Raw genomic sequence first — 25,708 nt, 5'->3', positions numbered from 1 at the left:
TTCCAACAGCAGTGATTTTATGTGTGTGTGAATATATATAAATATGTGTGTGGATATATAAATTTATAGTTTTTTTATGAGGATTTTAATGTGTACTCATGACCTCATCACACCCTTGAAAATCAACAGGGACCTAATTTTACAGCAGTAGGTAACTGACTGAAACATACTTGGATACTTATTAGAAGAGACTGAATAGCAAAGAAGGGGAATAGCATTTATTTACACCCACGCCTCACCACATACACATTACACAAGCTTACCTCAGTAATTCAGAATTCAGGACGGGCCTTTGAGACGACTGCTTTCCTCCAGGTCCTGTTGTCTCCTCTTACCTGTTTCATCTTCATCACTTTAAAACAAACTTCAGTTTTTTCTTTGTTCTTTTCTCGTCATTTTAAAGAAAGACCTCACTTTACGCTACAACATCATAAAACTCTGCTTGCTGTATTAAAAGTGTGTCGAGCTATGAACAGATAACAGTTAAATCCACTGGCAAAACTTAGCTGAAAAAGTTGGAACTTTAGTTTTCTTTATTGCTTTTAAACATGATGTTGCACACAGACAGAAGAGCACAGTGAGGGCAAACATATCGACAGGAACTCAAGAGAACTTAAAATGACAACATACACATAAAAGAAAACTAATGAAACACAGGGACAAACCATATTTGGTAACGCAACCGAACCATAACGAAGAATGTTGTCAAAATTATTTCCGGAACCATAAAGAACTGTAGCATCGTAATGTGTTTTATAAAAATAAACATGTCCCATGCTGTATATTTATAATATACTCTTTAAAATATAGATACTATTTATCTCTATGATACATTACTACTATAAATTATAAGATACAGTTGTGATATTTTCCTTTACAAAACAGTGAAGGATTCGGATAAATCTTCACGATGCTAGTATTGAATATATTCTCAAAATGGTTTTTAAGCTTCACAAATATCTCATGTCCTTTACAGTGTTTTTACAAGTTAAATAGAGAAGAGTACACTTTCGTGAGAAAATCCCACCTCAAAACACCAGTTTTGTCTTCCCCTTTTGATTTAAACAATATTATACACTCATCCGCATCCAGTAACAGTCATCCAGCAGGTTGTTGACTCGACAGTGTCCGCTTCTTATAAATTCAGGTTAAAAGATTCGGGGTTCACATGCAAAACGGCCGAACAGTGATAATGTCAGATGTTACAGTTTCACAACAAAGCATGGCTGGAGGAGTTATGACTATTATTAGTTTGATTATTTAGACCATAAATTGCAAGAGGAGGAGACAGACGTTTTCAGATTTTATTAAAATACATATAAAACTACTCTGTGGGTTTCTGGAATATTCTCTGGAGTGCACAATGGATGACAACACAAGAAAATTCAGTAATGGTTTCAAATAGGATATAGAGGAGAAGCTTAAATATAGGGCTGAAACATTTTTAAACATAAATAACGTTTTTTAGAAAAGCAAAACCTTTTGGCCATCGTCACATCTATACATGTATAGAAACAGTTTGATTTTAGCCTCAAGCTAAGTGATAAATGTGGTACGTGTGGATCGTACGGGTTCCATTCTCACGCTCATCCCTGCTGAAACCTTTTTTTGCAGCTACCCGAGGTGTGGTGCTAAATTAATCTAGTGTATTTGATGTGAAAGTGAAAGTGACACTGTTTGTGCGTTCCCCCAGACAGAGGTGCTTCCTTTCCATCTTTCTTTTTGGCATAAGATCAAACTCGTGATTTATTTCATGGTGGAAAACGCTGCCTGAAGGGAATTTACATTAGTGAGTTTGGAAGTCTGCTACATTGTCTGCCCTGAGCAGGTGTTCCATTTCCACCACCTTGTGAGTGGCCCTAGTGTGTTCATCCACGTCCTTTTCAAACGAGGCAATTTAGACTCTGGTGGAGATGAACGTCCAAACACGTGATTGTGATTTTGCAAAAAGGGAGTACTCGATTTCATGTCACAAGAATCAAAATTGTACAAACAAGCACGTCACCAAATAACCATCGCTTTCACTACCTAATTCACAGAATCTGCTACTGAACATTTTCTCTGCGGTATTTTTGCCCCAGGGCATGTATTTGAGATACTGTATTATTCCTCTGCAATATTTGATACAGTTTTTACATGGTGTAAATGATTACCCCAGATTTCTTTTTTAAATAGGGGAACAATCAAACATGTCCAAAACAAGTCTTTTGACAACGACACTGATGTATGTAAAAGAGCTTTAGGTGAGTAGCCCTGTTGATCATCCATACAGCAGGGAGGTGAAGGATGGTTCTATTGTTCTCCCTCCTTGGCACAAACAAGTGCAAGGTACTCAGAGGTCCTCTGCAAGGACAATAGAGCAACTTGGTGCTGGCACAGCTCTGTAAACATGTAATGGACCTTTATGTAATGGTGAACCATGGAAAGATCTGTTAAAATGTAAACAAAATGAATAAGAGATGACCGAGAGTGTTGTACAACATTACTCATGCTGAGCTGTCACATCCTCCTGTGCAAAAAGGAAGTTCTACTTGCTGGGCAAAGTTTTGATGGGGCGAGTAAGAGAGCCCATGTTGGTTGAGGTGGGGAGTTGTGGACTTGCACTCTTTGTCGGCAAGCTGCTAGAGTGTCCCATAGCTTCCTCAGCCGCCCGAAGAAGCAGGGTGTAATTCACTGCAACCTCTTCTACCTTTCGTAGGAGCTGTAGCCTTTGGGTTTCGGATCGTACCCCTCTCACCAAGCGAATGAATGTCTGAGTTAGGCTGCACAACACCTGGAAGCTGGCCGTGACAGCACTTAACATCCTTGAGGGACTTTTCTCGACGCTTGCCACTCGTCTACACGACGCCCTGAACTCTTTGAAGCGGACTGCAAGTTCTTGCTTGTATTCTGCCAACCTTGCAGGAGGCATGCGAGGTTCACCCTCGATCTGGGGACTGTTGGCACATTGACGTAAAATAGAAAGCAGCTCGTTGGCATCAAGTTGTGCGTTTAGAAAGCCATCAGGTAGGCAGAAAGTTTTTCCCTGCAGGGACTGCACTCGTGCCAAGCTTGTCTCTAAATTGCCACAGGCCCGCAGGTCAATCTCCTGAGTTTGTGGTTCCTCCTCTTCTTCCTCTTCCTCTCCACTGCAGTCCTCAGCATCAAGCACCTGCAGTGTCTTGCTGACTACAGGCATAGCTCTTGAATCCAGTTGCATCCCAGGCAAGACCTGGAGAGGAATCGAATACGACAGTTCATCTTTTTCGCTGCTCTCATCAGCTGCCTCACACTTGCGATAACAGAAACAAAAGGAGCAACATTTTTCCCTGTCCTCGTTGTCTTCACTCGGTAAGCCAAGCAGAACTTCTGTGGGTCCTTCTCGACCCTCACGAAGAAGTTCTTCACCTTGTATAAAGAATACTCCCTTCTTTTTGGCATCTCCGCCTTGAGTATGAATGGGTTCCACTGGAGTTGGGAGTCTCAGTCCCGTCGCTCTAACTCTTTCCATCTCCTTCTCCAAGCTTTTTGTTTTGGTAGATTTGACCTCAGCATACAAGGGTGTGCTGTCATTGTTGTCAATCTCCCCTATACTATATCTCCTTTGTAGCTTCTTGTACTGTGGTGCTCCAATGCATTCTGGGCGAGAGGTGCATGTAGGTAAACAGGACAAAGGTGTATCTCTGGGTTCTCTTGATTCCAGACTTGTGGAGCGGATTCGTGTAGTTTTGATCTCCAATGTCTGAGGTCGCCTAGTGGCTCCTTGACTATGTGGAGATTTGGGCTTTGCAGGGGGAGTTTGGGAAATGGTCCTCTCTCTTCCTCTGTGCTCCATTACAGAACCCACTGGAGTATCAGGGAGACGCATTCCCCTACACATCCTCTTGCAGTCACAGCTACGTCGCTGCTCCCGTGAGATGCCTGGGACTTTCTGTACTGGGCTTGTACGTAGTTGGCAGGCACATGGAGTACCCGAGGGGATGGGAGATGACCCCTGGGGGATGAACTCCCCCTGTGATGTTTTAGGCTTTAGCAGCTCCTCCAGGAACTCTAGCTCATACTGCCTCACTTTTTGAAGTTGTGCACGGCGTTCATCTGTCTCCCGCCGCAGACGGGCAGGGAATGTAGCTGAAATTAGATTCCTAATGCTCAAAAATGGAGCGCTGCGCTGCGACTTGGCTTTGCTGTTTGCCTGCTTCTTATACTCTGCTCCAGGGATAGTTGCACCCTTTTCTCCACTGCTCAAAACATGTGTTGTGTCTACTAGGACGGGCACACTTTTAGTGCTTTTCTGTGGTTCAGCAGAGACTTTACTCTTGGAACCCTCTGTCTTGGCCTCTGGTATTTCTTTTCTTTCCAATTTCACAGGTAAACTTGGGGAATACTTTGCTGGAGGAAGGGCTTTAGGTTTAGGTAAGTTTATTTCAGGTGTTCTGACTGCGCTTTCTTTGTTGCTGGCTAACTGTAGTCCTTTGGCACGGAGTCGCTCATCATCAGTAGGAGATGATGAGTGGAACACTACCACCTTTTGGGCCTGCGGGTCTTTTAGTCGCAGTTGTGGCCCAGGCTCTGGCCGAACTGGACAGGTGCAGAACAAGTCATCAGCTGGCAGTAGGGCCTTTGAACTAGAAGGCTTATTGGTCTCGCTTGAGGCAGTCTCGGCATCTTGGCACATGTTTGTGGGGGAAATCTTGGCAGAAGCAGTTCTGTCCACAGGCAAGAGAATAGGTAAGGCCTTGTTGGTAGTTTCTGGGGTCGAGTGCCCAGAACTTTTCTCCTTGTCTTTTTCAGAGATATTAGGGCTCAGTTTACCCTCTTTAGAACATAGTGACCTCTCCTCTTTGCTAACCTCAGAAATGCCCTCTTGCTCAGGAACTTTCAACTCCTCAGTTACAACATCTGCAGAGCATTCTTTGGTGGATTCTGATTCTGCTTTCTCTGCATCCTGGTCACTCTTTACCACATCTTGGGTCTTACTTTGCTCCACCTGAGTGCCAGAGGGTGTGGCCCCTTGACTGGAACTGACTTTCAGGGGCATAGTTTTAGTAAGGATCACAGGCTTCGGTGGGCAGACACCACGGATTTGTCCCATGGAAAAAGCCCCTCCTCCAATTGCCTGTGTTGTGCAGCCAGGGATTGTCAAAGGAAAGTCACGTCGGCTGAATATTCGCTCCTTGTTGATGTGGTGGGCCAAAAGGTAGGCTTGGTTCTGATGCTGCTTCATGGCAGACACCATTTCTGACACATCAGTCAGCTCCGATGAGTTAGTCTCATGCCCAGAATCGAGGGAAGACTCTGGAGTGATGGCTGCCAAAACAATCAACCCTGTAACAGATGAGAAACAGGACACAGTCAAAAAGGAAGTGTTACTAAGCCCTCAAACAAAGTGGGTTACACTGCAAAAACATAGTATTAAATCATAGCCCAATGAGGAATTTCTAGAAGATGTCCTTCAGTTTTCAGTACAATAATGGCTTTTGAATTTGAACTATGACCTCAGTGAAATGCATATTTATGTTTACCATGCTTAAATACTGTGAAATAAAAGGTAATACTGGGGTAGCTAAGGCAGTTCAAGACCACTTGAAAATGAAAGCATAAACCAGTATTCCCCATTTAACATGCTGCAAATTTCATGTCTATGACAGCTGACTCATCTTTGGAAAAAGATGCAAAATTTTGTACCTTTTAATTTTTTGTTACATAAAATGACTTTTAACATTTTTAAAAACCTGAAGCCCCACATAAAAGGATTAGAGAACATGCTATGCCACTGTAATGACTATGATAAATCACATGTTAAGCAGTTTTGTATATATTACTGTATTACTACTGAACTTTATCAGATTAAACAGTTTTTTATTTGTAATTATTGCAAATATATGGTGCACATCCAAACCTGTAACAAATTCTTTTATTTTCATCCTTAAATTTTTTTTTAGTTAAAATGCTATATATATACAATGAGAAGTTAGTGGACGTCTAGCACTTTTTAAGAAGTTCTTGGTATGTCCACCTGCTGTCTGTGGAGTCTGCTGATGATGATGAGGGTAGTCTTCTGATGCAGCTAGTGCCTCCAGGGCCTGTAGAGTGGACACTAACGCATCATCCAGCTCCTGAGCATGGTCTCTCACTGTCCTGGTTGCCACATTATCAATCAGTGTCACTGGTACGTCCTCTTGACTGTGACCCGCAGGTGCTGCAGCTGCGTTGGCGGCAGCAACAGCAGCAGCTGCGGCAGCTTTTCGGTTCTTTTTAGAGTCGTCCTCATCAGAGCTGTTATCTCGAAACCCTGGGGGTGGTGCTGCTATAGCAGGAGGCGGAGGTTGCAACTTCCCACCTCCCTCATCCGTCTCCTCGTCCTCTTCACTCCCAGGAGGAGGGAGGGCTGTAAGATCAACGGCTCCTCCATCACGGGAAGAACATGCATTTGTGCACTGTAGAGCAAGTTTTCCAGACATTCCTTTCTCTGCCATCACTCCCCCAGCCTTCAGTTTTGCCTTGCAGGAGTCACAGAAGAATCTCCCTGTACGCTGTGAGTTCTCCATCGTTTTGGCTCTGCCTCTGAAGCCTGAGCTATCGTGATTGGGGCTCTCTGGTTCTGCCACTGACTCAGTGCTCTTGAGGGTGGGATCAGACTTGGTGCGTGAACGGTTCTGTCCCTGGGAGATCAGGTTCTCATTAATATCCAGCTGCTCCTCCGCCTGCATTTGAAGGTCATGCAGCTGCTGCTGCTCTTTCAAATGGATATGACAGAGGCCAAGGTGTTGCGATGGTGGTGGCGCTGATGTCTTCTGCGACGCCTCTCTGGACGACCCCTCTCTCTCTTCCCGCCGACTGCTGCTTGACGCAGAGGCCCCAGAGCGGGAATGAGGGTGGGAGCTTCTGAAATCTGAAGGACAGAATCGTCAGAAGAGTTGAATAGACAGGAGTCACATGGTAGATGGGAGAGAGTCCAGATGGCAAAAGCAGAGGCTGTGGGGGTCTCAGAGATGGAGAAGTCTTTTGAGATGTCATGAGATGTCGTGGTCATCCTCGTTGGCAGACCACAGTAGATGGTGATAGCATCCAATGTATGGCAGAATATTATGGGTTAAATGTTCTCGGGTCACAGAGAAATGAATAATCCTGAATGTCATTTCAGTTAGGAACAGAAAATGACTCAAACATCCATGAGCTCGAGAGTCAAGATGAGGATGGAAGGACCAAGAACAGCAGAAAGAAATGAATGATTCCCATGACAATGCAAGTCGCAGAGGAACATGAAGAGCCTGAGGCCCTTTCAGGCTATGTTCTATGATGATTTACTGATCATGTATAGAGCAAATTACTTTCAACACTATTGACAGTGTCGTCATGCACAAATCAGGTAAATATCAGGCTGCTTCCTTTTGCCAACTGTGACAATCAATAAGGCTTCGTACAGAACAATACAGTTGCAATGGAATAAGAAGAGTATGATCAATATGCTGCCTTTATTTTTTATTAAAAACAAAGGATGTGACTACTAACATACCTGCCTTGATCATATGAGACTGACCAGGTGTTCTGTAGTAGATAGTCCTTTTGGGATCCACAAAGAGCTTGTAGTAGCCAGAAATCAAACAGGCAAAGTTTGACGCATCTGGCCACTCCATCAACAAGACCAGGGGCTAAACAATTTAACAACAAACAAACAGACACATTTTATACATTTCAAATTATATGAAAAACTGAATTCATATTCGGTGACTTCGTTGCTCTGTTGCTGTGTATCATACCTTCCCTTCAAGAATAGCCACCTCGACCCGGGCTACTCCCTGATGTTCTCGGAACAGCTGCACCTTTGCTACGCGGCTGAACTCAGCCAAGACCGTTGTGAGGTTATTTTTTAGGTCGATTACATGACTGATGCCATGTTTAGGTCCCACCAACAATGTAGTGGCTGTATGTTTCTCATCCTTTATAAGAGAAAAATAGAGAAATGCATCATTCAATCAAATTGAACAATTACTGATTCTCTTTAAAGATGGTGTTAAAGACAAGCAACTCTTATTTATTCAAATCAGTGTTACCAGTCCAACTGTGTGAAACAACAATCCTCCAAAAGGTGGGAGGTCATTCAGCACACGCATGTACTGTAACTTTCCTTGAAGAGGCGGCACCTGCAGAAAAGACAAGATCAGAGTAACTGTTTAGCCAGCAGGGGGCAATGTGTTTCCACAATGAGATCCTCTCCTAGTTCTGCACTCAAGCATGGCTCTGCTTGGCAGTTATATATATGTATATATACCACAAGTGCTTCTGAGATATCTCAGAAGATCTTGCTGATTAAATTAACAAAATAAAAATAAAAGTAAATATAGCTTCATTTTAACCAGCTGATCACTGAAGAAAGTCATTCAAAGGCTGAAAATGCCTTTTATCACATTATTATTTTTATGTGTCTTTGAATCAAATCTGTAGGCAGCTGTTTGTTCTCAAGCGACGCATGTGAGTAATGCAGTTTTTGTGCATATCTACAGATTTCCTGATGTTCTCGTCTCTGCATGTGTGCATCGGTGAGTGCACAAAATCGGCTTTGGTGGAACGCATCCATTTTGTTCACTTTGGATTTACAATTTAAACATTTGTGTGCAAGTTTAGAAACCAAATTCTGTGTCAATTTGATGAAGCATTTAAGCAAATCTCTCATACTGTTTGCCTTAAAGCTTTACTGTATCTTTTTATTTTGCAGTCTGTTTTCTGTGGTCTTTGGCTGATTCAGTGGATTTAAGAGGACTAATATTACACTTCGTATGAATTTACAGATGCCGACATTCATAGTATTTAAGAACGATGGGCAACTATATTTTCACATTAGCCCTGTACCTTGTTGCCAGCAGGTGGGGGGTGTTGATATGTCTTCAGAAGCTGGGAAAGGGTCTTGCAGACATTCTTCTCCTTGACAGTCGGCAACAAGGTAAGAGGAAGGAAAGGTTCCAGACCCCATTCTTTCCTAGAAACATAAGACAGGTCTTCTGTCAGGGCTTGTGTGGACATGCTAGATGATGTTGGTAAGAATATTATGTTCTTTAACGCCCTGTGGCAAACATGTACATATGACTGATACTACACAACTGTTCAGATCATGTCTTCACTGTATGGTCGTAGCATGAGAAGAGATTGTATGACTGTAGGGGGGAGAGAACTCTGAGAACTTGGGCTGAAGTTCTGAGCAGCTTCTGCTTTAAGCTAGAAAGCCAGACCCCCCTTGATGAACAGAGGTGGCTCGGCCTGAGGAATGGAGAGGGGCTGGGGTGGGATGGTGGTGGTGGGGTGCATTTCATAGGATACGGAAGATAAAGAAAGGAATGTATACAGTGTTAAATTAGAAGGAGGAACCTTTCTGTTATTAAACAGGGAGATTCACTCGAAAGAGGCCCTGAATATTCTGTAATAACTCTCTCTAGGATGAAGCAATCTGAACGAAACAATGTGCAGTGAGCTCCTCAGTATACGGAGTTTCGAACAAGCCGGGATGCTCTGCGTCGGAGCGATGAGGTAGCATCGCATGTAATGCAATCGATTACACATACGCCAAGATATGTAGTGTATTTTTTTTGTTTCAGATTGCTTCATCCTAACAGGAGTTGCAGCAGAATATTCTGGGCCTCTTTCAAGTGAATATCCCTGTATAACTCCATACACGGCAGATAATTCGATGCTGTATGTGTTGGTTTCTCTCATTCATGAAGAACAGCTTCATATGAGAGTTTGATTCTTGATGCTTGAAAATTCCACAAAAAGTTTTAGCACTTACTCCACATGCTTGAGGGAGATCTTCTGGTTGGGTCTTGCTATTGAGACTGTGATGTAAATGTGGAGTGCTGCCAGCCTGAGTGTGACATCAGCCTTCCAGTCCATTCCAAAGCGCTCTTTGATCACATCATTGCGGCTCTGTTAGATAAGAAACGATTGGACATTGTGTGTATATGAAAAGAGGTGACAAATTAAAGGAACATCCAACATAAAGTGTCTTGGATCACCATGAGTGACCAGTACAGCATTATATTACCTTGGCGTACATTCTATAGATCTCTGGAACTGTAAAGGAGGGAACGAACGCCATGCTTCCAAAATAAATTCCTTCAGTCGGTATTTTGCTGATGGGGGTGTTGAGCACTACCTAAAACGCTGGTCCAAACTCGTCTCTATGTTGTTCAATTGATTAGAGATCTGGTGACTGGGAAGGCCACTGCATATGATTTACATCATTTTCATACTCATCAAACCATTAAGTGACTCCTCATGTCCTGTGGATGGTCACTGTCATCCTGGAAGAGTCAATTCCCATCAGGATAATAAGGTTTCATCATAAAGCTGATCAGTCAGAATAACTTTGCATGAATTTACAGTGACCCTTCCTTCTAAGGAGAGAAGTGGACCCAAACCATGCCAGCCAAATGCCCCTCACAGCATAACACAGCCATTGACCCCTCTACCACTCTCTTGGTGTATGCCACACATGCACACGCCCACTTGTGGAAAATATGATGAGCTCATCTGACCATATCACCTTTTTCCACATCTCTGTAGACCAGTATGTATAGTTTTTGCAACACTGTGCATTCATCTTTATAACGGGGGTGGTTATTCACTGCGACTCTACTATAATGTCCCTCACTATGTGGTTGTGGATGCACTTGTGGACAGTCTGATCACAGCCTGCACTGACATTCTCAGTCACCTGACGAACAGTTGCTCCTCTGTTGTTCCTCACCTCTTAACTTTTTAATGCATGAGCGTCATAGTTATTGAATGTGGGCTTTTAACGAGGGGTTGCAAAAATATTGTATAATGCTTCAATATATTTTCAGGGTACTCAATATGCATAGTGATGTTTATTTTTTCTGAGATTTAGTAAGTAGGAACAGGCAAAATAGAATCTGTAGTGCCACATAATAATAAATAATAATAATGATAAAAATAATAATAATAATAAACCAAAATGATGTTTATTTAGTGTTTCACAAACTGCACTACATCCATTTAAACTGGTCTAATTATGCTCACTTTGTAATGAAACATGCAGTTAGTTACTTATGATACCCACAATCCCCAGAAAGTCATATTTTGACATAATTTATTGCGATAACGACAAAATATCGTCATGTTGCCCACCACTACTTTCAACCACAATACAGAAGAAAAAAACAGAATGTTGAATGCTCAATTGTATCATGCAGTTCACCTATTTGGAAGCATCTGCTCTTGTTACGGTTCTCCACTCATGTTTTCAGGTTTGTCCTTTTAGTTCGTCAACTATTTGTAATTCTACACTGGCAGTGTCTCTAAGCAAGTCCGGTCAAAAAAACATCTACCTGTATATAGAGGTACTCAAACGCAGCAGGGTCCCTCCTCAATAAGTCGGCTGGGTCTTTGGGGAAGAAACATATCCGGAATAGACACTTCATCCCCTGGAAGTAGGTTCTGTGCACGACCTGAAGTGATAGAACACAATGCATCGTCTAAAGCATCAAACCCCTCAGAAAACCCGACCTTCTTTTTGTGTACTCCAGCAGTCCTCAGCTGCTGTGGTGGAGCATCTGTGTTATTCCTGTACTTCAGCATTTTGAAGCTTCTTGTCTTTAGTAGATTTCTAGCGTTTCTGGCTTCCTCTCATTTTCCCAAAGGCGTTTGGCTGGAGAAATAACCCCTAAACTTTGGGTAAAGTTTGCACTCAAACAGTCCAGCTTTTTAATTGAAATGGTGACTCCACCACTGCTCAGCTATTCAACAGTGTATTAAATAGTGGAACATGAATATTTGAATTTCCTCAAGAATTTCTGTGAAGAATTTCAGATAAACTATGCAACTTTACCAGCATTAGACTCACATGAGAGAGAGGCTGGTTCTCCTGCAGCAGGTGCAGTCTCTGGTTCTGGTCGAGCCCTCCGGACTCCAGAACCAGGGCGAAATGCTCGATGTAGCGTAGAGAGAGACGGTCTTGTAGCGAGGAAATCACATCCTGTTGCAGGGCAAGGAGGAGAAAAACATATTTGGTGTTTTTTAAAGGGGCTTTCCAGACAAAATACATTTACCGCTTACTGCCTCTGCCGTGAAACCACCTACTCATCTCCCACTGTGGTGCTGCAGAAGTGTTGAGAGTGAGATTTTTAGGTTTAAAGACTGGGAACCCCCCATTTCCATGATGTATTGAGGAGGTGGGAGGAACTATAAGTGTTTTAAGGTGAATACGTGAGGGTGGGCTGTCAGAAATGGGTTTCTCCCCTGCTAGCTGGTTCATGCAGAAGGATACCAGAATATATGGGAGCTTTAGCGAAAGATCTGTGAGGAAGACTCTGATGTTGCATCATTTATTGGTCTTTCGGGTGCCTACATTTTGATGTTCCTCCCCACCACCACCAGTTGGGTCCCTGTTTGGTTGTCCGGGGGTAGGCTCCACCCCTGCTGTCTCTATCCTGGAGGATCAGTGAGGGTCTTGACGCTCCAAGACCTGGACCGAGGACGGGGCCTGCACCAAAGGCTCTTTAATTTCTACTGAATTGTGAATCTTTCAACTTGTAAAATTCAGTTGAGGATATATAAAGTTGTCCTCGTTCACTATCGCCTCCTGAGTCTAACGTCACTTCTAAGAAGCCAAATATTGTCTGTATTTATAAGTTTCTACACTGGTGCACTGGGGAGATCTCCAGTGATTGTATGACATATTTGCGCAACGCATGCTGGGTATTGTGGTGAAAGAACACTGACAGCTGAAACTGCAAAAAATCTGATGAGGCTGTGGCCTGCAGAGCTCCACGACAATAACACTATCAATAACATTAAATGCTAGTTTCAAGCTAGAATGCCCCTTTATTCATTTTCACCTTTGATAATAACCTTCTTTCAAAAGTTTTGCCCATGGTAATGAATACTCACTTGTCACCTACCAAATAAAGAGCTTGACCATGTATGACCTTATAAAATATTCTATACTTAATGTAGTGGAAAAGAGGGTAACGGGGTGTGTATGCTTAGTAAACACATTTGACATTTGCTCTGCGGATGCAGCAGTGAAATCAATTGAATTAATGATTGGGGCTTGCCCCGAGCATGCTCCTCTAGAAACACATATGCAGGGCTTCTCAATGCCTCGTGGCTATGCCTTAGGAAAAGGTCTCGGAATAGTAATGAGGCCCCCTCATTAATACCGGCATGCAGACATTGTGTACTCGGCACTCTGCTGAGACTTGATCAGAGTTACATGGCTTACATCGTGGGGGTCCGTGGAGCCATACTGATATGAAGTAATCCATTACATGTGTGGTTTGATGACGATAATCCTGGGAGTGGGACATGGATTATTTAGCGAGGGTCACAGAGGCCCACTCACCATCAGTCGACAGGCGGTTGTGCTGGCCCTCCTCTCAAATGGCGATAATCTGTTTTGGTAATATTGACCAAAGGCTAAATCAATGAAAATGCCATTGTGTTCACACGGCTGGGGGGCGGATGCCTTCATAACAAATCCACATCCAGCCATTCGTACATATGTTCTAAAGTCAGATATCGCTATATTAATCGTTAGTCAAGCAACATTATACAACAGTTAGTTCCGGCCACGCAAGCTGATTGGTTGAGCAGCGTTCTAACTGTGCTGTTATTTCATCATAACATCACAGGTTTTTCACAAACACCGTATCACTCCACTGAGACGCCGTTGCTAAGCAACGACTGTGACAGCTGTAGGAGACGCTCAAGCGATTTGAACGTTTTTACTTCTTACTTTGCCACAAACAGAAAATGGACACTTTTAAGATCACATTTGACCGACAGCTGATTTGGTCAGACTCTGAAGATGAGACGACACTAAATTCCCAAACTGTCATCACCACTGAGCAGCGTTTCAGTCGGCAGCTGAGACAGAAGAACAGCTAAACAACCTGGAATCAGCCAGAAATGAACCCAACACCATTTGCCAAACTAAATGGGCTGTAAGATGCTTTACAGACTGGCTGGAACAAAACAACGTTAATATTGATCTGGCAAAAACTGACAAAACTGAGCTAAACCTGATATTGCGGCAGTTTTATGGCTCAGTCTGATTTGGTCAGACTCTGAAGATCAGACTACACGCTTGGCGAATGGTGTTGGGTTCATTTCTGGCTGATTCCAGGTTGTTTAGCTATTCTTCTGTCACAGCTGCCGACTGAAAAGCTGCTCAGTGGTGATGACAGTTTGGGAATTTAGTGTAAGGAGCTGGAGAACGAACTGCCGGCTGTGCAGCGAGTGGGCGGAGCTCGTTACTCTGACGTAGCAACGAGCTGCTCGTTAAGGAACTACAATTTGGTGAAGGAACTGCGGACATTAAAACATATTAAACGCCGCGTTCACGGCCCAGTTTATTAATTTATTACTTTATTTATTTAACTGTTGTATTAAAGCAATAGAACAATAGGAGTGTGTTATCGCCAATAACATCACGGCTCTGATGATCTACGGCGACAAAATCACAGCCGTGATGTTATTTCGCGATAACACACTCCCTCTGTGTTCTACTGCTTAAATCAACATTCAGTTCAATGCTAATGTTGTTCTCATCATAATTCGTCATGTCAGATTCATCACCTAAAGGTTTTTGATTTTTACTAGTACTTGCGCCACGTCCCATAGACCTTCATTTAGTCCTAGACATCCATTCTATTAGAAACAGAAAGCCTTTGGGTGCTGATGTGATTGAATTTCTGATCATCCATAGCACATACTGTAATTGACTTTAGCTGCTGGATACATTTCTTGATTTGCATTTTATTTTCATTTCGTCTGGTGTAATTAGCCAGACAGCTGTGAGCCTCTCATTCTTACTCTCCCTTTCAGAGCGAGAAAAGATTTAGAAAAATCTAATAATGTAGCCTAATGACTCTGCTATGAGGTGTCGGTGTCCTCCTGGTGCACGAGCTGAAAGGCACTAATGGCCTTTCACATCTACTTTCAGTTATGTATCATCGACAAGGTTTGGTTCCATTTAAATATCAGTAATTAATTGCATTAGTGCACCAGGAATCAGATTCATGACGAATTTAATGGATTTGAGCTTTTAGTTCAGAAACCAGGATTTGATGAACTGCAAATGCTCTGCTATTCATCACCCGTTATCTGTGAAGTTTGGGCACATAAAGGCAGCTCATACAGACTCCAAAGGGAATAATGGTAGCTGGGTTCAGTTATTGTTATTGCACTCTCATCATCTCTTTGTCTTTTTTCCAGGCGGCCATGTTATTTTATTAATCATTAAACAAGCACTGAATGTATGGAGTTCATATTGTGCCAAAAGTTTCCAATAAAATAATAAAATCCACAAGCAAAATGTTAAGAGTTAGACTGTCGAAAATGTGTGGTAAATAAAAGTAGTAAAAGCAAACTTTTCAAAAAGATTACTATTCATTTTTACTCATTTTCATATGAATCTGTTACTCATTTTGCCAGTCTTTGCTTTCATTTTGTATTTGCTACAGGAACCAACAGGCGCCTAGGAAACAATCACAATCCAACTGAAAGAGGGGGTCATAGAGTGTCTGACTGTCAGTGGAAGATGGCTCCTTCAGTCTGAGAGGAGATGAGACCCCTGAGCAGAAAGCGTTCTGCGTTCTCCACTTCAATAAGAGTGAATCCGTCATAACTGTGCAGTGTGATTTTCGTGGGCAGTGAAGCTCCAACAGCTCAGAGCGTTCGGCGTTGGTTCCACAACACTGGATGATCTCCGAAATCGCACTGAAAGAGCCGTGAGTGCAGCGTCACCCGACACGCTCAATCCAGTATGGGATGAGTTTGACTATGGTGTTGATGTTGTCTGTACAGCTGGAGGAGGTTCAGACTGAGACCTTGTACAATTACATAATAAACTTTATGCTCATTTAAACCATTTACAGTTCACTGCATTGATCTGTAATGATTTACAAGTGAAATAAATCATTTTGAAATCAGATGAATCTTTTTGAATCACCCTGTATTTTTTGCCTCTGCAATCATTCTTTCGCTTCTGAAATCTTCTTCTGCTTCTGACTTTTACCACATTTTCACAGGGGGCAGGTCTAAGAAGAAGGTGTTCACCTGCACTGTTGGTCAGCTGATTTGGGGTGCCAGGTCCTCTGACATGAAGCCACGCCCACTCCGTGAGGCAGTGACCACCCCAACATGGCAGAACACATCGTACTGGGTGCTGCTTTGGGTGCGCTGGCATGTTATTTACTTTTGTAGTGATTAAACATAAACATCTGTCAACTCAGCAGCAGCAGCTCATAGCTGGCAGCGGTCAGTGGTATTTTCCACTCTGTACTGTGTTTGTACCTGTGCTACCTTAATATTATTTCCCTCAACCTACAATCTGCACTGCAGATTTCCTGCCCCAACACACCTGATCCAGCTCATCAATGGATTACAGAGCTGGTTTTAAGACAAGGATTTAGTTGAAACCGTGCAGAGCTGTAGGTTGTCAGAAGCAGGTTACAAAACAACTGCACAGCTTGCCTAGTTCGCCCTGTAGCGCACGCTCAAAAGCGCTTGATAGTGCCATCATCTACAAACCCGAAAGGTGGCACAGTTTTGTTCAGATTTTAGTTTACCTAAAATAATTGGTTTACAAGGCGATGCAGGACCTCGAGCATATCTTACATGATTAATATGACATATTTCTCATAATGTTAGACATGTCAGTGCATTCCTCTCTGGAAATACTGCACACAGTACAATGTTCTGCCATGTTAGGGGTGGTTCACACCAGAGCCAGTTTACGGGGAGCCTGGCCACTTCCCTTTTCTTGTGTTACAGCACAAACAAGCTAAACGGCTAAAAACCGTTTGTGTGGGACCTTAAAAAAAAGTTACCTCTACCTGTTTTTCTGCAGCAAACAGGTTTTCGGTTGTAGGACGCTGGCGTTACTGCTTACGAGTGCCGATTGGTTGGTAGCTGATCAGCTAACTGGCTGAGTAAAGTGGTTCACACTCACTAGCTGTATTGCAAAGCCTAGGCTGCATTTCTCAGCCGCTATCTCATAGCAGGCTGTTCCAAAGTGAAGGATCCTTCATATACAGGCTAGAAATGCAGCTTACGTTCTGAGTGATTTCGGCTATGCAACTGATGTATCCTTCCTTCGGTCGCCCACAGTTCTCTGTGCACAAATGATGAGGAGGAAAAAAAGCAGCACCACAAAAATGATGGAAAACGAAGCCGTTGGAGCAGAGCTTGTTTTAAATGTAAGTTGTTCACGTCCTTGAATTCGTCTTCGTTACCTTATAAAGTGTAAAACCACTGATTGATTAAAGCATTTGTCCATATATCATATATCGTCTGTATATTGTATTGTATTTAGAAGTATTTGTATATGTAGTTTATCATACTACATAAGAACATCTCCTCCATTTCCGTGAAGAAATGAAAAAGCAAAAAACAAAACACAACGGGCTCCATTTTCTCTCACCAGTTCCCTTAGAGTTTGGCGCCGCTCTGGTGGCATCACCATGCAGCCTTGTTAGGACTGATCCATTTGTGTGACCAATAGGCTGCTAAGCAGGATTCTTCATAGGACAGTCCTACTGAGGACCCTCACTACCTCGGCTTTGGAACACAGCTGCTGATGTCATGAATGTACATGAGGCACTGTTATAATTGAACTGAAGTTCAACAGCACTCCAAAATATAGCAGCAGTGGTGAAATATTTTGGCTTAGGAACCCATTCATTTTGGACCTGCTCAGGAGCGCCCTCTAGCGTCTGACAAACCCAGAGGACATTACTGAGTGGCAGTTCTCCTCACTACACATTCTCTGTTCACGCCTCGTGGAATGGGTGTGGCTACATATCAGGAGACCTGTCACTCCAAATCAGTTGACCAATGCAGGTGAACAGTCCTCTGCTAAGATGTGAAAATGTGCCAGAAGTCAGAAGCAAAATAAGGAATCTAGAAGCAACAAATAAGCAAAGCAAATAGAAAAAAATGAAAGCAAAGACTGGTGATATGGGTAACAGATTAATATCAGAATAAGACAAAATGAATAATGATCTTCGTAAAAATTCAATTTAATTTAATTGGCAGATTTGCAGATTTGAAACCTGTCCCATGACAAAATAACATGCTCCACTCACCCTGACTGTGGTGCGGCTATCGAACGTAAAGGACTTGATTTGCCCGTTCTCCAGGAACACCTTCAACACATTTGGTATCAGTAGCAATGAGTCGTCCTTAAGCATGGTCTGACAGAGAGCAAGAAAGAGAAAAGAGTAAAGAGATGCCTACAGTCAGCGACTCCTGGACCCCGAGGGTTATTGAAGAAAGAAGGAAACATCACAGAAAGTACTTTAAAGGTCCAGTAAGGAAATTAGATAAGTTGGAGGGGGAGAGGGTTGAATAAAAAAGGGCATGAGAACTGTAATTGGATGGAGAACCTAGGAATGAGGAGGGAGAAGTCGGTCTGCAAACAATTAAAAGGGCGAGGTCTGTTTCAGCTCGTGAGGCAAATGCCTTAATTGAACTAGAGAGCACGGAATAGGGACAAAACTCCGCTTTAGGAGTTTGCGGGAGTACATTGTGGAACGATCAAAGAGCAGCTTATTCAATTTCTCCAGTGCATCCTTTTAATATGTATGTGCTGCCAGCACAATTGGACACTGGGGCTGAATTCGTTCACGTTGCAGAGCACGGGCTCGTCTCAAGGTTACCTCTGTTTCTGAGACTTTTTAAAAAAAGGAGTAATTCAATTTAGTCTGGATGGGGGTTTATGTCACATACCATCCGTACTGTTAATAAATGTGGTATGCGGAGCTGAAATAGTGGCTAATGCATCTTAAATACTTAGATAACCTTTGGATCCTATTTGGAGAGCAGAGTGCTTGGCGTGTGTTTCACTTCAAAGGGTTTTACTTTAAATGTGTCAAGGGAAGAAATCATGCTGCTTATACGGACCTCAACTGATTCCCTTCCACTCACCATTCCAGATTCTCCTGGAGACCAAATGTGTGCAAGTTATCAAAAGCAAATCTCTACTCAGCTAGAATGACATTACTTTATTAAATACCAACATGACATGTGATGTATAGGCTCTTTCTGTATTTTGATACATATGTGTATATATGTGTATATATGTGTGTATATATATATAAGAATTGTTCAGAGTTGAAAACATATTTCATACTATTTATTTCAGACTTGGACATTAGACTAAAATTTTTGTTTTGAGTGACGTTGTGCTTTAATTTTGTTCAATTTATTAAAACAAGTGGAACATTCTATTTTGTCACTACCAAAACATCAACAATCAGAACACTGCCCAAGCTTTAACAAATACTTCTGTTTTGGTAATGACCGTTTTAAAATTAAAATTAAAATTCAGTTAATTTCAATTAAAATTGAAACAAGTTTACGTATTTCCAGACCACGTGTTTCGGTAGTGACAGTTCTTAGTGTTACATGCTGATTTTCAGACTTCGTGACACATTTACTTCAAAATAATGAGGTCTAGCTGCTCACCATGTGGCCATGAGGGACAGGGATGCAGCCTCACTTCCTGCTCTAAAATGTGGGATGTGGCTAAAAACAGTCTCTGCCTATGGCTAAAACTCTTTATGTTTCGGTAGTGACATAAAAACTAAAAAAAAAAACATTTTTTGGGATAGCAACCAACCAATAGAAGGATTTTCTGTATATTTAGCTTATTATCATCTCAATAAATTCTTTGGGTTTAAATGGATCAGAACACAATCCTTGTAAATATCTAAGGTCTGAATATATATAGCCGGTTTGTCACTGTGGTGTATTTTATTTTCTCTTCCTGAGGTCCACTTATAAGGTTTTGTGTGATTTGTGAATAAACACAACCATAATTCATTTGTACATTAAAATTTTCCAACCTTTCAACATTTCTTAGACTAAAGCAGACCGTGCCTTTAAGACAGCTATATGTTAATGACGTGTTCTGATTGGCTGTCCTGTTCTGCGCCAATTTAGGCTGAAAATCTCCTTAAAACCTCAAAGAGAATGGGCGGGGCTAAAGGGCTGTAGACTTAATAGGTAGATATATGTTAATGTGTAGGTTTTAATGACATCTCAAAAGCAGTGAGTTTTAAAACATTATGCATCTTTCTGTCTTTTTCATGTGTAATTCGTTCAGTTTTCTTAGTCCTCCTTTTGGTGGGAATTTTAGTTATACTGCTGACTTTTACCCCATTTTGCTTTTGCCCTCTGGAGATTCCTAGATAATGCATGATAAAACACTCTTTAAGGATTAGCTTTAGCACTGGTTTCTTGATTACTTTCATGCAGCCCTAAAGGTCTGTGCTAGCAGTTGTTGTGTAAGCGCTATGGTAACAGTTTTTCTATCAATCATTACACCAACAAACTCCGCTGCTCTTTCATATATCTACTAAGGGTCATAGGTGGCAGCCAGCAAAACATGTTAGGATATCCACTGTACTGTGCAAAAGTCAACATCCCCCCTTTAATTTATTTAAATTCCAGTCAAAAGTTCCCTTTCAGTGTCAGAAAAAACACCAAGTATCAAATCTATCAGTATTTAATTTGGCCAGTCTTTCTTCTGTGTACCCTACTGCCACTTTAACTCCTTCCAGTCTTAAAAGCAACAACTGACAGCCATGTCAACAAAAGCTGTTCTCAGAGAACTTACTGACATTACGACCCCCTTCAAAGAGACACTAATATTTACACAAGCAACTACTCAAACACACTTTAGCTGCCTTACAAGTTTCTTTGTCACAAAGGAGATATTTCCTCCACGCTGCAGGCAGGTGTTCGATCCCCACCCAGGCATCTCCCTATGCTATACCAGTACCAGAGTCCTTGGCAAGACTTTTAACACACCTGCACCTGCCTCTGTAAAATGAAAAGTCACTCTGGATAACAGCACCTGATAAATGCCGTTAATGTAAAATGAACGTAAAGCTTTTATCTTTGAGAAATAGAAGAAAATAGGAGAAATCCACAGATTTTCTGTCCATCATTCAACTGTGAGAAGACGATGCAAGGAAATGTGAGAAACCTTTTCTGAGAAAAATAGACAAAAAGAAGATTGTTGACACCAGAACACAGAACATCTGAGGTATGGAGTAAGGTTTTATGGACTGATGAATCTACTGCAATTGAGATTAACCAAGAAGACTGAACTTTAGAGCTGTAGAAAAATGTCCATGCAGATTTCTTAGAAAACTGAGAGCAGGTCTCCTAAAAAGAATGGAAGCTGTGATAAAGGAAAGGGGGGGACACACTAAATACTGAAAAAAATGATATATTCTTTGCAGGCCTGAATCATCAGGTTACAGGGTCCTGGGCACAAATGTTTGAAAGGCTCCTACCTGGCTTCCTTTTATGGTGATTAGGGCTTTTTTATGATATCAGAGCAGGTTATATGAGGACTGTGCAGCACATGTTCCAATACACTACTGCAGCTAAAACAAAACCATGACAAGGTTATGAACACCATAACAAGAACATATGTTAACTTATGCTAACATAAGTTAACCAATGCAATACTTAATTGTAAAGCAAGCCTCAGCATTTACCCCAATGAAGATAGCATAAATTAAACTCAGACAGCTGAGATGTACAAAACAAAAACAACAACAACAACAACAAAAATACTAGCGAACTTAAAAACCCAAAACCGTCAGGCATCCTAAATTAAAGAATTCTGCAGCAGCAGGTGTGGAAAATATTTTTTTCCATTTATATCTTACCTTTGAGGACTGTTCACTGTTAACTGTTGACAATGACACAGTAACTTTTCTTCGACTCAGGCTGACATTTTTATTTTTGTTTTTCCCACAGCATCCTCTACTTTCTCAGAGTATCAGATCTCTCTTTTACAGATCCCTCACACACAACTTTTGTATATCTGGTGATTCAAATTCAAAGTACATTCACAGGAACGTGATCTTAATGTGAAAAAAACCTTAAAGTTTGATCATAGTGATAGAAGATAGCTGAACAGTTGCTAAGCAATGATTGGAGGATAAAATAAAGTGGAAATTTAGGAATGTTGTGGAAAGCGTCAAAATTACAATCAGCCTCAGAGTTGAAATTAGTTCATTTTTTGCTGTTTTGCATACCTTGAGTCAAAAGAGCTGTTTAAATTTAGTCATAAATGCTCATGGGGGCCCCCTAGTGGCTCGGGCCCCTGGGCATGTGCCCATAAAACCCATTGGATGGTCCAGGCCACCTTTTGGGCAACTTAATCGTTAAAGATTTGTCTTCTGTTTTTTCCGATGCTAAAATAACTTTGTTCGACTAGAAATTAAATAAAAGAAAGGGTTGTCTGTAAGTATTGCACAGTACTGTAATATCCACTGGTAATGTTGGGTGTTTTCACAAGATATTATCTCTTGATTATGATCATTTAGTTTTAATTTTATTTTTTAAAGCTCTATAATACAGTACCTCAACTTACTTGACCTTCTACTCTTTTTGCATGGACAATGAAAAATAAACATGGTTTTGCAATACTTTTGTAAATGACTGCCATTATGCACAAATACTGTGTCTTTTTAGGGGCCATGTGATGAATGGAGGCATAATCAGTGAGTGAGCTGGTTCCTGATTATACTGTGATGCTTCTGGACTTGAGAACATCAGAATTAAATGGTGGGTGAGAACAGAAAGATGAAGTGACATGACTATGAAGCCTGACCCCACTCCCTCACCCTCATCGTCTAGCAGAGCTGTAGCTGGCGTGTTGGATGAAGCGGCCCCCCTGTCAGCCCTTTTGCTGATCGCACGAGATGGATTGACATGATTAGGGGAGGCTCAGGTGAGGTGGTTTGATCTTTACCGATTTGGGCCCTCTAGGCCTGATCAGCAAGCTTCTTCTCCCAGGAGAGCTGCACGCCCCTCCCATCGTTCCTCTTTTTTAAATTGGTGTGGGCAGGGTGTTGTATTCACTCTTCCTTGCTCGCAAGGCTGATATGAGACTGTATAGGACATAATCCATGGAAGGAGACGTTAACATGGGTGCTTTCGACCCATGCCCAGCTAGAGGGGATGGCAGCTTTAGTGCTAATGAAAAGCTACAAATGAATGGACTACTACAAACAACATTAGCGGTTATTGGAAAGCTACAGGTTGTGGTTGGGTGTACTGCTTCTCTGATCTCCACCTAATTACAGGCTCCAGCTATGAACTCATACACACTCAAGCTCCTTCTGTTCATTGTGTATCTTCTTTTTTTCATCTAAGGCTTCGTTTTTTTCCTATAAAATTCCATTATGAAATCAATACCCATTAACTTGCTTCTGCTCAATTTTGGCGTAAGGTACATTAAAGCAGTGATACCACCTTTTCTGTTTGGTGTCAATGTAACCTAATTCCTCTTCCTGGAGAATAGAACAAAGGGACTTCTAGCTCATATGTTATTCATGAAGCTCACATCTATCAATCTGGTGTCTGCGCTAATCCTTGAGAGATTCTGAGTTGAGCAACTCTGGAACCCCTTATACGAGAGTTCACAGGCAAAGGAGGAAGTTGGTGAAAATGAGGCTCAGAAGGTTCCCCTTAGCTCCTTAGTGTGGTGAAATGGGTCTACACTGAGAGGCGACTATCTGGGAGGGAATTCAGGCTTGGCCCCTTTGGGTAATGGACCTGCAGTCTGATGCAATGGGATGAAGAGGGAGGGAAGAGTGGAGTTTCAGTTTAGTCCCAAGGTCTGAGATGACAGATACATGACATTTGTCAAAGTTGACAAAGGCCATTCACTCGAATAAAATATTAGCATTCGAACTCGGAGGCATGAATAATCCCGTCATGGACTGCATGATCTTGTCATAACAAATTTTTACCATTTACATAATTTATAGTTGCTCCCTTGTTGTTAGTGTAGGACAGCGACTGCGCTTGTGCGCTTTGTGCCTTGTGAAATATTTGTGCTTGTCATTTCAGACCCTAGCACAGGCACGTTAACACAGAGATGAGTTGGGGAATAGATGAGCGTGACAGGCAGCAGGACATACTGAGTCTGGGTCGCTGATGGACACTTGCTCAGAAAAGCGCACTTTTGGGGGATTGGTTCGCAGGCGAGCTTTCTTGGCTGCACTTATGAAGGCAGATTTAGGTGACTAAGGGAAAAAAAACAGAGAGAAAAGTAGGGAAGAGTCGTCAAAAGCATTGTTTGGAGCGGTCACGTCACGTGAAAGCTGTAGACAGTATCATTTGGACATGAAGAGAGGTTATGCGAACAGCCACATTAAACAAATGAAAAAAGTTTTCATACTTGATTAGTAATTCAGTTAGACTTCTAAATGAATGGGACAGTTCACATTAAAGTTTCATTACATGCATGGATGCTCACGGCTCAGTAATTAGGCAAAGTTGGCAGAAAAAGAAGCACGGCATGCTATTGTACACACGCAGCGCTTCTTCCTAAATTACAGAGGCATAAAATGCCATTCCTCGAACCGAGCGTAAAGATGGCATTTAGTATAGAAGTGAAAAAGCCTGTGTGTTGAAAACATTGCATGGGAAGATAATAGACGGAATGGATATCATCACCTGTTGGGGCTGCAGCACAGTCAGAACAATAGAATCCTTGCAACGCCTGCAGAGAGGAAAGAGAAACAGAGGACGGGCACTGAGATGCAGCGAGTTAAAACTGACAAATCTTATCTGAAATAAATGCTCTTATCTGATGGAGACATGGAGAATACCAACTACATAAAGCAAAGTCAGTCATGCATCCTGACAAGGCCTTTCTACCATTGGTGACAGTAAAGGATGTTACCTTACAAGGTCTATGACTCTCTCCCTGGGTGCGTCGCTGACCGGCTCCTCGTTGATGGCTAGGATCTGATCTCCAGCAAAAAGCTTGCCGTCGGATGGTCCGTCTGAAATTCGGGAACATACCGAAGGCATATACTTTTTGTCGAGTGACTGGAGGAGTTCACTTAGGCCAAGTCCCATTTCACCCCTTGCCCCAACCACTGAGCCCTTAGTCCTGTGTTGTGCATTCACGTCTAGTGTTAGGCTGTCCCAATTTTTGTTGAGATAGAGAGGTAGGCGAAGTGTTGGGGCTACATGGCCCTCCAAACTGAGGTTTTTCAGAGGATCACTACAAACGGAGTGTTATGAAAAAAAAAAGAAAGACTGGCAAGATGGCTGAACAAGAGACCAAAGAAACCCACAAATGTGAGAATTTTCTCCATGAAAAAATTACGATAACCAAGCAAAGCAAAAAAAAGCTAATAGCATGCTAATGTGTCGATAGCTAGCTAGCTAACTTTGCCGTTCCACCTTAAATAGTCCAGCAGTTGTGACGCCTGAAGCACCAGAATGTAACTGCTGCACCATTTAAGGTGGAATGGGAAAAATCGAACAAGAATCTGGAGAATATCTGACTTCAGCTTCATATCACTAAAGAATTAGGGGTGGGTGATAATAAATAATTGCCCCCCTCTTTGAAGATCATATGATTCCCTAAATGTAACTCAAGCCCAGCAGTGAGGAGCTGAACTTTACCCTCCTCTGCTGTCACTGCAGACTGGCAGGGTCGCCTACAGAGCAGCGCTGGTAGCTGTTAATGAAGTGATGCTCTTTTTATTTGAGGGTCCCATTTCAGAGGAAGATCTCAACCACTACCCTATGACTCAGTTCCAAGGGGTTAGTGTGACACTCTAAAACAAGGGGTAGGGGTAAAAAGAAGAAATGGGACTGGGCCTTACTCATGTTCTCAAACTCGATCATGAAGGCACCTCACACTTGGGTCAGATGAATATTA

General features: G+C 42.1%; 1 protein-coding gene across 1 annotated transcript in view; it reads right to left on the bottom strand.

The window, feature by feature from the left end:
• Positions 1–1,290: 1,290 nt before the first annotated feature.
• Positions 1,291–25,708, bottom strand: part of frmpd3 (FERM and PDZ domain containing 3) — an 89,665-nt gene continuing 65,247 nt past the window's right edge. Inside the window, exons 4-16 of the mRNA XM_036569396.1 lie at positions 24,716–24,818; positions 24,487–24,532; positions 23,949–24,053; positions 18,084–18,191; positions 11,837–11,968; positions 11,322–11,441; positions 9,761–9,897; positions 8,830–8,956; positions 8,034–8,123; positions 7,740–7,919; positions 7,496–7,631; positions 5,996–6,871; positions 1,291–5,304 (exon numbers count right to left, since the gene is read on the bottom strand). Of these exons, the coding sequence (XP_036425289.1) occupies positions 2,528–5,304; positions 5,996–6,871; positions 7,496–7,631; positions 7,740–7,919; positions 8,034–8,123; positions 8,830–8,956; positions 9,761–9,897; positions 11,322–11,441; positions 11,837–11,968; positions 18,084–18,191; positions 23,949–24,053; positions 24,487–24,532; positions 24,716–24,818 (4,937 nt within the window). The 3' untranslated portion in view covers positions 1,291–2,527. The remainder of the gene's footprint in view (positions 5,305–5,995; positions 6,872–7,495; positions 7,632–7,739; positions 7,920–8,033; positions 8,124–8,829; positions 8,957–9,760; positions 9,898–11,321; positions 11,442–11,836; positions 11,969–18,083; positions 18,192–23,948; positions 24,054–24,486; positions 24,533–24,715; positions 24,819–25,708) is intronic.

Source organism: Colossoma macropomum, unplaced genomic scaffold, assembly GCF_904425465.1.
Source record: "Colossoma macropomum unplaced genomic scaffold, Colossoma_macropomum, whole genome shotgun sequence".
Classification (NCBI taxonomy): Eukaryota; Metazoa; Chordata; class Actinopteri; order Characiformes; family Serrasalmidae; genus Colossoma; species Colossoma macropomum.
Note: the sequence above shows the minus strand (reverse complement) of the source record. Positions and strands in the feature narration are given on the sequence as shown.